We start from the raw sequence: 12,482 nt of genomic DNA, 5'->3' as shown, positions 1-12,482 counted from the left end.
AGTTATGTTTATTCATCTTTAACTATAATTATCATTTCTTCAATCAACTAGGTGATCTGGATAAAATTATTGATCTTGCAAGAAGTTTTAACCAATATATTTTCAAGCAATATACTTGTGACAATCCTCCTGCAAATTGTGAAAGTTATAATCATTTGAAAGTAGATCAATTTTGTTTGAAATGATATTTGGGACACATTTTAACACTAAAATGAAATAAAATCAGATCTTTTTTTTGCATTCAGCCAACAGAATGGGCAAGCAGAACAAGCAGAAGCAGAAGAGCTCTTTAGTGAAGCCAAAACGACAGCATCAGAGTGGTTCAACCAAGCAGGGCAGCAGTGGCGCCCAAGGCCAGAAGGCTTCAGCATTCAGGGTGTCCTCTCACAAGGCATTGAAAGCAAAACACAAAACAAAACAGGTCACTTCAAATCTGAAATGGGTAAGTTAATGTTCAAAATTATAATAATGATAATAAATTTTGATTTTATAGAGCTTAATACGTGGGAACTGCATCTCTATAAAGTCATTTACAGATATGTCTTTACCTCCATTATCGGATTTTGACTTTCTGGGACACAATTAATGGAATTTCTCTGCTCCTTGGGGAGCATTCCGATAGAGTTTCCATTTGCTATGCATAGTACATTGGTTTTCACATTCTACAGGTTACCCATTCAGCACCTGGGTTGAGAGTGACAAAATGTGAATTAACACCTTGCCAAAGGATACCACGCTGCGATAGGATTCAAACACATGACCCTCTGATTACAAGGTTTTTAGTTGAAAAGAAAATACAGAATAATGATGATTTTTTTGCAAGCCTGGCCCCTGGACCAAGTATCATAAGTTAAACAACAATTGATTGTGTGATCAAGTGTAACTATAGGTTCATGATCTAGCATGTGCAAAATGTTGCAATCAATCATAAATGTTAAGCATATCTGTTTATGTTTGATCACCCTGGTATTACAAGTCATTTCCACTTAAGCATGTGGAGAAAATAAAAAAAGTAGATTTTTCTTCATATTCAGAAAAGATTAAGTAATTTCTTAACTTTTAGATCAAGAAAGTAAATGCGACAATGTTGAAATCATATGGAGACAATGTGAGCTTCATAATTAATTAAAATAGGAATACAGGCCACGTGAACCCATGCCTCAAAGCTTAGATGCTTCCCAATGCACTTTGCAGCCTTGTTTCTGATCAATAGGTGTTGATGTGTGGGATACCACTGACTTTCCTAAATCACGTCATTACTCTGTAATTACAGCTAATATCTGAGCTCGTTCAGATCTACTTATGACCTGTCAACTTCAGTGAGGAACTCTGATATGAAGACAAGGATCTTCGTCACTGCATTGTTTTCAGTTGGCTTGTATGAAGTACTAGCTGACGGATGACGTGTACGATCCAGGGTATTAAGATATAGGGAGAGGGTGGCATAAAAGATATTCCAAAAGATGAAAACATGGCTATAAAGGGACAATTCCAATAATGAAGTTCCCAAAAGAAACAAACATTGAAATTCAGATGTTTTCCCGAAGACAGCAATGTCATGTTTGAGTGGTCGTTTCCACCCAATCAAGATTCATGGTGGTGTACTGAGAAACCTCTACATTGGAAAACAATATATGCATTAAAAACCTTGTATGTATGAGTTTTTCAAGAATTAGTTATAAACTGATGTGAGTATAAGTTATACCAGTACTGATACTTCAGGACAAAAAGGAAAGAGTAAATTGAGGAAAATGAAATAGAAAAGAATTGAAAAAAAATCTTGCTGCTTCTGTAGTTTATTTCAGAGTGTAAACCTGCGACCTTAAGTGGATGCTATTGATTTTGATCTTATCCGTCTTTAGAAGACGTTGAGCTAACGTCTGCTATTGAAGTGAAGTGAATTATGCCATTAGGGTATATATTATTCCATACTCCAAATAGCTCGAGGGAAAACATATATCGATGAAGTATACATTAGAGAGGATATGCTAGCCTCTTAGATGGACTATTTCTGTTCCATAGTCGTTTATTGTTTGCTATTGTATGGCTCTGCTTCATCTCTTTGGGAGATATAACCCAGTTTCCTAAACTGTTACATACATCCTGAATAGAAGCAAAAGGCCAATTCTCCATAGCTGTATACCATCTACTCTTGGGAAACTAAATCCATTGCTTCCTGGAACTGGGTAGCCCCTATACAAAGCATATTAGAATGACAGACTTTGGTACCTGACGGATTAACACAAGTGCATCTTTTAGTAGGAATCATAAAAGCTGTTCATAAAGCTACAAACGACTTTACACACGACTGGAACATGTTCTCGGGAGCTATGTCAGCAACATAGAGATATATCAAGTAGCATATGAAAGGATCACCAGTCGTTCTTAAAGTCATTCGTAACTTACAAACTGTTTTATTAAACACCTACCTGCTTTAAAGACACCATTCACTAAAAGACACTATGCTGCATGTTAGAATCAGCAATGAAAATGTGCTTGCCTGATCCATTGTAAAACATGCAGCTCTGACTTTAAGATGTCTTTGAGTGAGAAGTAGCATCTCCAATATTTTTTAATTTTGTTTGATCTAAATCTGACCTTCAACCTGATTGTCATAATTTGACTCAAAGCATAATCACATATATGTATAAGATCTGTGTAGCAATTGTTGCACATGATACAAGTTTGTTGAAGCACTATTTATCAACTACAATAACCCATTTTTTCATCGTTGAACATACAGTTTTGAATTCTCTGCAATTGTCTTGATTTATGTATTTTTGGATAAATTATAGATTTGTGATCCTTGATCTAATCAATTTGTTTCGTCTCCCTCCCTCCCCCTGAAAAAGTCTTATTGCTTCAATTAAAATCAAATTTTTCATTGGAAAATACTTGCACATTGGGGACAGGATTTAGGTAAGAGGTGGACTGATATGAAGTCACTTGTACTTTTATATTTCTTGAAATCTATACTTCTTTAGTAGGCTATTTTTTGTAATCAAGACGGAGCCTAAAAGTTACTATTATGGTAATTTTGCCATACAATGGTAACTATCAAAGAATCCTCAATTTTGATTTGCTGTCATGTATTATTACCATGGTACATATGATTCAATAGAAAAGTTACCATTTTAGTAAATTTTTATGAAATTGGGATCCCAGAAAAGATGTTACACTCAATCTCTGTCAAGTTCAGATTAAACCGAGTTTATTTCATCATCCATTCAAGATGAACCTATGGATTCAGTCCGACAATGGATGAAAACGATATTTCTCTTGTTATGAAGTGAATACTGAGAAAGAAAACCTTTGACACTCTTAAGGGACCGGTACATGGCTCCGGGTAGTGGAGCAGTCAAGATCGCATTTCAAGAAATTCAGGATAGAGATTGAATCTATGAACCCATGGCTTGTGGCGACACACCTCATGTGGCTTGAAAAAATATCATTGCCATGGGAATGCGAGAAGAAAGTCACGCTGTTTGTGATTTTTCACATTGCTTCGGGTGATAATTGAACCTGATTTTGCTTCACTTTGTGTCAGGCTGGACTGTTGATCTTCATGTGGGGGTAACTGAATTCTCTCAATAAAATGTCTGATCAGTCAAGAAGGGGTACTTAGCGGTAGATTGGCACCCAGCTGCGGGGTTGGAGGTGGAGCCGTTGGAGGTGATGTTGGGTTCAGGAGAAGTTAAGATCGAAGGCAGCCTCTCCTATTAGGCAACCAGGGCCCTGTCAAACAAAGTTTATGGATTGATCATGAGGCTGATTGTACGATTGATTGGACTGATTATTGTGAATGAATAGTCATGAAATTCACCCCAACGGTTAATCGCTAAGCTTTATGTAAAAGGGTCCATATTTGGCGCTTTCTTAAAAGTTTGCTGAGGTGATTGGTTCGGAAGGTAAAAGTGCAGGAAAATGCTGGGAGTGGTTAGGACTTGATATGGAAAGGTGGAAGAGTATTATGGATGGGAGGGAGAGTCATTTGAGGAGGAAGTATGGAAAGGAAAAATGGGGCATGAACTTTGTAGGAGTAGAGCTAACACATTGTGATTTGTAAAAGTTTTTAGAATGATCTTTTTGTGAAAATCAATGGTTTAATGAAATTTCAAATGTCTTTCATATTCATGTTCATGGACCTTCTCCGCTTATTTTGGCTGAATTAACTAAAAAAAATATTTGCAGTTTGACATAATGATTCTTTTAAAGACATTTACAGAACATCACCAATTTAGTGTCATGAGTTAAGGGGAACAGGAAGATTGAAACAAATGAAATAATGCAATCAGAGAAGAATTAAGAGGGATAGTGAAGAGTATGTTATATCATAAAGACTGGAACAGGAGAAATATCGTTGGAAAGAAAGTAAAAGATATAATGTATAAAAAAGAGAAATTTGAGAGATTGGCAGTTTATTAAACTCTAAGCTCTAACTTTGGGATGAAAATGTGACAGACCAAAGATGCAACTATCAAGTGAGGTTGTCCAGAAAGATTTCCTTGTCAAATTAGAGGGATGCATAGTCCCTCTCCTACCTACCCTGTGAAGGGTACAACGAGATAGTATCCTCTGGATAGAAGTGCAGGACTTTAAGAGTTGTCATGCCACTCAACTTGGCGAGCTGATGGCAAGTGACTTCTGGAATCGTTTTAAACATGATGAGGTTATAAATGATATATTAAATTAAAATACATGTGATTCAATTGTGATGATAAATTATAACAGGTTTGATTCAATTTTAGACAACATGGTATTCTAAAGGAGCAACCTGTAGGTGGAAGAGCTTGACCATAGGGCTCTTCAGGTGAAGTTATGGTGATGTATAGTCCCTTGGTGACCTGCTGAGGGTCTTCTGAAAGGTGACATTCAAGAGGGCATCACCAATGGTAGAAGTGCAGAGTTTAGGCATTGTTATGCCACCCAATTTTGCCCTTATGGGGCAGTTTGTACAGATTGAGCAACCAATAGAAGATGTTGGCTTATGTTATGATCGGGGAGCTCTTGGTTCTTTACCTACCTGCTGAGGGGTCTTCTCAAAGGTTACACTGAACGGAGCATCCTTGAGGTTACAAGTGTAGGGGTTAAAGAGTTGAAGCTTTGCTCTGCCACCCAATTTACTCCTTGTGGTGGATGCTGGCCAGCTAAGCAAGCAGGGAGATATAACTTGGACACTAATGAAGGGTGGGAGGGGTCTTTAAGTCTTTAGATCTGTCTCTTCAGATGTGGTAGGTCTCAGTCCTTCACTAACCTGCTGAGGGTCTTCTGAGAGGTTACATCCAATGAGGCATCCTCAAGGATAGAAGTGCAGGAGAGTAAGAAGTTCAAGCATTGTCATGCCACTCAATTTAGAAAGTTTTAGCAGGCAGTGATTGACTTTTGGGATCTTGCTTGACATGAGTGGAGAGATATAGATGAAGAAATGTCATGGATGTGATGACAGCATGTGGCAATGCATGGTCCTTTACTGAGGGTCATTCAGAAGCTTGGATGAGTTCAGAAGTTTACAATATAAAGCTTGCTCAGGATTCTGACAGACCAGTAAATGAATTCTGGAACAATGCTTGACATATTGGGGAAATGTGTGGTGAAATGTTAGCGGTGGCATGGTGTTGTTATTTTTATTGAATTGAAAATAATTATGAATTGGGTAAAATCTAATGTACATAAATGTCAAGTGTGTTGTGCTTTCCTGTCATTTAGAACAAGAGCGTCGCTAAGGCGAACACATAATACGCCCGCCTGTAACACGGAAAGTGGAGTTTTTGGTCAAGCAAGAAAAGTGGAAGGTTGCAAATTCACCTTTGACCTTCTAACCTCAAAATCAATAGAATTCCTGGGATCCATGCTAGTATTATACAGACCAAATTATATGAACCTAGGATAAGTTAAACCAGGGATATCCCTGGTTAAACCAGTTATCGCGTAAACAAAGAAAAGTTAATGAACGATGGACGGACAGACGGACGGACACTGAGCATGATACCATTGTACGTCCCGTCTAGGATGGGTGTATGAAAATACAGAACATTGTCCCATATTCAGAACTCCATTTAAACTTAAGCCACAATTCTGAAGTCTGGCAGAACAAAGACCATGTTCTAACTAAGTGTTGAAATAAGATGAACAATATTTGGGATGAAAAAAGAAAAATGGTTGAATAAAGTAGCTAAAAAAAGGGAGGGAACTTTATTTCCAAGGTCTGCAAATGTCGCCTGTCACTCATATTTCCATAGATGAATGCGTACATCTTTGCCCGGATACCAGCACATGTGGTACTCTTTTCGTTCCCCTCTTCGTCTTAGATTAGTTCTGTCAGGTAGGTTAGCAGAGGCCAGCGAGCCCCCATGGAGTGGTATGCGAGTGAAAGTTTTCTTTTTTTTTCATCTTAACTACTGATTTTTTTTAAACGTCACTTAGGTCAAAAGGTCTCCACACTGAATAACTGCCAGAATGAAAACCCTGGTAATTTTTCTCTAGGTGATATCAGATTTTGAGCCGAGTGTTTGTTTTCATAAGTTAAGTCATCTGATTCAATTGTTTTGATTCAATCAAAGCAAAGTGTTTTGCGGTCTATTTGAAAAGTATGGTCTTTTTCTGTTTATGGAATATCATTGATGTGGTCTTGAAATTGGTCTTTGTTTATATTTCATATCAATTGATTTGGTCTCCCTGGATTTCCTTTTTGTACTTGAATTTATTTTCCTGTTAACTTTGTGTTTTAAAAGTCTTGAGCACAAGATGTGTCATCTGTGATTATTCAGCTAAAATAACTGATTGGGGAATCAATATTCCCTTTCACATGACAAGCATGACAAGTGTTGCAGCCACATCAACTCAAACACACACCTGTAGAATTTCAGTCAAGATGTTAAAATTGACACCAGTTGTCCCTAGAAAATTACACCCTTAAGATTGAACATAACACAAAAGAGTGTTAAAAGTAGCAACCAGAGCTGTTTTGATAACACCCATAGGTGTTGAACTAACACCATACACCAGAGTGAAATGACTGCTATTGTCCAATACACACATTTGCTATATTGTCAAGAAAGCATCTGACACAAATAATCAATATGATTTAATTGCACATCTTCCATTGAGCAATTTATCAAATAATGGATTATATTCATTCATTGTATTCGATAATTCACTCATTGAACCATATTTCTGTTTTTACATTGGTGTTTGCTTGAATGTTTATTCATGATTTGATAAAACGGGTAATAAAATGTTATATCTTTTCATTTCTCTTCATTTTAATATTTTTTTTAGACATTAGATTAACATTCATTCAAGCATGTACCAACTATATCATGCATTTCACAAGCTAAAAGAAGAAAGAAATCCTATTCATTGAATGAATTTGTTTATTCATGATATGATATTGACTAATTGGTAATTATCTATCTTAACTATCTATAATATCTTAACTTGCATCAAACGTAAAGCAATAATTATTTTTCTCCTGATATTGGCTTTTAAATTATTTCAGTTTCTGACAAAATGAAGATAAAAATCATTTTCTAGAGAGGAAGAAATCAGAAGGGGTTCAAATTACTTTCCTCAGCTGGCTTTAATTTTCTAATCACACAGGGAACAGCTTTAGTGAATTAAAATGAACAAGCTTCATGCTGGTGTGGAAGCCTGTTGAAAATTTGATTCCAGCAGAGGAGATAATTAGTGGAAATTAATCATCGCTGGATCAATATTGTGGACTTTTCAAGAGGAATCCCACTCCATGTGTAATTCAGCCAATTATTATACATCATAAAAACCCATAGGCTACTTCTACTTCAAGGCTACTTCCTAAAATATGTTTATAAATGTAGTAAATTCACTGAACATTGTGACTTGAACTTGGATCTGTTTGGAAGTGATCATTTTAATTTCAAAGGAAAGAAATATGTTTTAAAGTAAATATTTAAATATACAAGATTTATAAACAGGACAGGCATGTTTCCCATTTTTTGGATGTATTGTCTGGACAGCATCCTATGTAATTTGAGCTTTTGTGACTTCAACTTGAGTACATCTACTCTAGATATGAATATGACCGGTATCTAAGGGTCAAATGTCAAAGGTTGTGGTTCTCAAATGGTATCATGCTTATAATTATGAATGGATTTTGCTCTCTTTGTTTCACCTTTTTATTTGTCTAGCGTCTGGTTCACAGAGAATAAATTTGGGGTTGGAGTGTGTTTACTGTAGATATCAAAATGACCTTTCACTGAGGGTTAAAGGTCAAGGTTAAACAAAAGTTGATGGTTTCATGCATGTACCTTTAATAGATTTTGTTTTTATATCTTAGACTTTTGACATTTCTTGTGAATGTTTAACTGGAGTACATCTACTCTAGATATGAATATGACTGGCATCTAAGGGTCAAATGTCAAAGGTTAAGGTTCTCAAATGGTATCGTGCATGTATAATCAGTGGATTTTGTTCTCTTTGCCTAACCTTTTTACTTGTCTAGCGGCTGGTTCACAGGGTACTCATGTAGGTTTCGAGTTGGAGTTTATCTACTGTAGATATGAAAATGACCCCTATCTGAGGGTCAGAGGTCGAAGGTTAAACAAGGTACTGAGATCATATCATGGAGACAACTAATGCAGTCTAGCGTTTGGTTCACAGAGTATACATGTAGATTTTGAGTTGGAGTATGTCTACTGTAGATATGAAAATGACCTTTATCTGAGGGTTAGAGGTCGAAGGTTAAAGAACTACTGAGATCATATGGAAACGGTGAATGCGGTGAAATGAAACTGCATGCAACCAGGAATTAAACTTGTGGGCCTGTCTCCACTTAATTCAACAGCTCCTTAATAAGATTATTCAATTGTCAAGCTAGGCCTATTGTGACTCATTGCTAGGACCAGATGGTCACTGTACAAAGCCTATATGAATCAAAATTGAGCATACCTTATCTTGAAATCCTTGTATCTCATATTCATGTCGCTAGAGGTCACTGCAAACCGTACGACTGTTCGCGATCCGATTTTGAAAAATCGCATTTTGCTCATTTTCTGAGAATGTGAATGGAACATATCATTTTACTCCAGGTTGAAATTAATTGAAAGACTACTAATATAACCATTTTGTAACATTGTAAGCCTTTATTTTGGAGTAAAGGCCAAATTAGTTTCAAATCGTAGCCAATCGTATGACTGCTATGACGTCATTATGACTAGATATTAAATTTGCTTTTATTCTAAGAAGGATGATAGCATAGTCACAGATTTGAACATAGGTATTCGTACGATGATTTAGATTATTACACAGTAAGATATTCCAAGTCTCAATATTAGCATCAAATTCTACTAATACCCCTTTCACAAACCCAATTATGCGGCTAATAGCAGCATAATTTGGTCGTAAAATCGGAGGAGGACCAGAGTTATCCGCATTATTTTGATGCTGCTATTATCCGCATAATAGCAGCATCGGGACCAGATTTTGACTTTATGAACGCATTTCCAAATAATGCGGATAATTGCCATGGTGCGGTCACAAGGTCACCCTTTTCCAACACCACCGCATCGGAGGGGGCGTGTCCAGTTGTCATGACGATTATCCGCCTTTTTCAGGACGGGCGCTCGTAAAAATAGTGCGGATTATTTTCGGAGTTTGTGAACGCAATATTTATTGAATTATCCGCATTACTCTTAGGCGGCTAATTGGAGCATGGGTTTATGAAAAGGGTATAAGTTTTATTCTAGAAATTAATCGCAGACCAATGGTAAGGTGTGCGGTCACCTTTATGCAATGTTCTCACCTCTCCTCAATTGAAAACAACCCATCGCATCAGACGTGTATCTCATCCTATCATATCATTATGACCTCATTAAGATAAGTAATCTCCGACTGCCATTCTGGCATCACCTAAACATGTTTTTCATGTTCAATCAGAACATTGCGCCTTTGATTGGTTGGTGTCATAACAACCTCATTCATGTCCCACTATCTCGCTGCGCCAGAACGGCGATGCAGCTGAAATGACAGTGCCTTCTTCACATTTGCCATTAAAGATTTAAAAATGAAAGGATGAGTGAAAGTAGTTGCAATAATCATGATATCATGAGAAAAATCAGTAAGATCAAGGTTTTATTGTCACTATATCATTGTAGATCCGGATATGGTAAAGTTACAATAATTAAACTTTACAAATCTTGAAATCTAAGCTGAAAATACTGAGGAACGCCAACACCGATAAGCATATGTAGGACAGTGTATTATCAGAACTTGGAAAAGCAATTTTGTGCTTGTTTTGTAAATTACTCAGTAATTACACTCAAGATTCCTTTGGCACATATTTTCTTTTCATACATACATGCAGACACTTAATTGGATGGTCTTAATTCTGGCATTAATGTAAAGACAGTTTATCTAGGATTCACTGATTTAGCTGATATTTCAATCATCATTGCAATCCAACTATTGTCCAAGCATCATTAATGGTTGTACGTAACGTATGGAGTCAAAGAAATGAAATGAACTGGATCATCATGCATGCTTAGTGTACTCTCCATTGAATCTGTTTCAGAATTCAGCTCCATTTTATCTTTAATGTACTCTGTGTAGAAAAGTCCATGGCCATGTTTGTTGGTGAAGCCTTGATCCACATATTCTTTGAGTAATATTTCATTGATGGTGTAGAATGTTTTGTATGAACAGTGCCTGACATCACATGGACACTAAATTGGTCATGTTCTCTATTTGAAACTGTTATACGACCTTCTTTCGCTACTTGCCTTACCTTTATCAGCACAAATGATTAAGATCCATTAGTCCATTAGCAGAACACGACAAAGGTAATGAAATGTAATGAACACCGCAGACGCCTTTTCTTACACTGCTAAGTGAAGATTAATTGTAAAGGTGGGCTGGAACTGCAAGGTTAAAAAGAGCGAGGGTGTTACTTTGCCCACAATGCTGTGATTCTAGAGTCGGTCAGTCATTTTATGAAATCTGGGTGATCTTGCCTCCTATGGGATATAAACAAATTTTTGGGTAAAAGGTTTTTTCAATTTATTAGTATACTCCAGTATATAGGTAATTATTTCAGACTCTTCCAGATGTTTTAAAGGTGTTGTAAATTGATGTCATTTTACTTTTTGGAAGTGAGAACTGGCAGATAAAAAAGATAAGAGGGGGGGGGGGGAAGAAAACATCTTCAAGAAAGAGCATCTCATTTGCATTCGAAGAAAGATGAACGCAAATGGATGCTCAAAGGTGAGAGAAAGGGAGAGAGATAGAGAGAGGGGAAGAGTGAGTGAGAGGAGGGAGGGAAGGGGGGGCGTATCAATGCAAGCAAATAGAATTATGTTTGTAGCTTTGTATCCCAATCTTATTTTTATCAATATTGTGAATGACATTTGTTTTCATTATGTGACAGATCTAGCCATGTAATACATCGCTACTAGGGCCTCAATCCATTTCATTTCTTATCTGATCCTTGAGAAACACATGAAAATGAAGCCATTGATGGCCCTTTTCTCACTTGTAAGTCGCTATGTATAGCAAAATTCCTATTGAGAATGACTAAAGCTGGAACAGAGCGGCAGAGTGTTTAAAGATATGCTTTTCACTGTGATCTCCAGTTCCCTAAGAAACTTGTTATTTAGTTGTGTTCATAAATAAATGTTCTTACTTATTTTCTTACTTACTTGTGGATACTTACATGTATACTTTTAAAGCCCTCTGTATTCAGTTCCAAATTCTTTCTCTTTAGGTTGGCCGGATTGTGTCAACTTGAATTTCACTGGTTCACATCTCCAATACTTATCCAGTCCATTCTGAAGCTGTGGACACTGGATGCATTAATTGATTCATTATCTAGACTATTCCATGGTTTCCTCATATTCTTATGTAAAAAGATTTCTTACATTTTTTTGAAAACAGAAGGTAAATCTTCTTATCTGAATGGACTTGGGAGTTAAAGCAGAGTTTCATGACCAGTGAAGAGATGAGAGATGGTTTGCAGTGATAGTATCCTCTAAGAGAATGTCAAATGCAAGAGAATCCTCATTGAAAATTGTTTTTCCTTTTTGTTCCAATGAGAGACCAAGAACATGATACATTACTCTGCCATGGATATTTGATGTCATCGCATTGCTGCTCTCTTTTTGTCTTCTCAATGAAAAAGTTGCAATTGATGGTAGATTGTAATTAGAGAGAAAAAAATACACAGGGTCTGGGGTTAATTTGCCCGTGAAATGCCCCCAAGAGCTGATGAAATTCCCATACATTGTAAAAACGCTGCTTAAATTAAAATTTGAAGCACGTTGTTTAAGCCTCTCACTCTAACAGCAAGGTTTTGAAACTTTTTCAAATTTTTAAACTTTTTTTGGAAGTTATTTCACACCACATATGGAGGAGCAGCTCTTCTGTGAGTGACATCACAAAATCGAATTCTACAAAATTCATGACTTAATTTTCATTCAAACTTTCAATTTAAAAAAAAAATTTATACGCTTTTG

At 36.5% G+C, this 12,482-nt stretch overlaps 1 protein-coding gene across 2 annotated transcripts in view; it reads left to right on the top strand.

The window, feature by feature from the left end:
• LOC121407024 (ribosomal biogenesis factor-like) overlaps positions 1–12,482 on the top strand; it is a 123,256-nt gene that overhangs the window by 81,642 nt on the left and 29,132 nt on the right. For both annotated transcript variants that reach the window (XM_041597916.1, XM_041597917.1), the window contains one exon: positions 246–442. In XM_041597916.1, the coding sequence (XP_041453850.1) occupies positions 254–442 (189 nt within the window). In that variant the 5' untranslated portion in view covers positions 246–253. The remainder of the gene's footprint in view (positions 1–245; positions 443–12,482) is intronic.

This window comes from Lytechinus variegatus, chromosome 2 (assembly GCF_018143015.1).
Source record: "Lytechinus variegatus isolate NC3 chromosome 2, Lvar_3.0, whole genome shotgun sequence".
Lineage (NCBI taxonomy): Eukaryota > Metazoa > Echinodermata > Echinoidea > Temnopleuroida > Toxopneustidae > Lytechinus > Lytechinus variegatus.
Note: the sequence above shows the minus strand (reverse complement) of the source record. Positions and strands in the feature narration are given on the sequence as shown.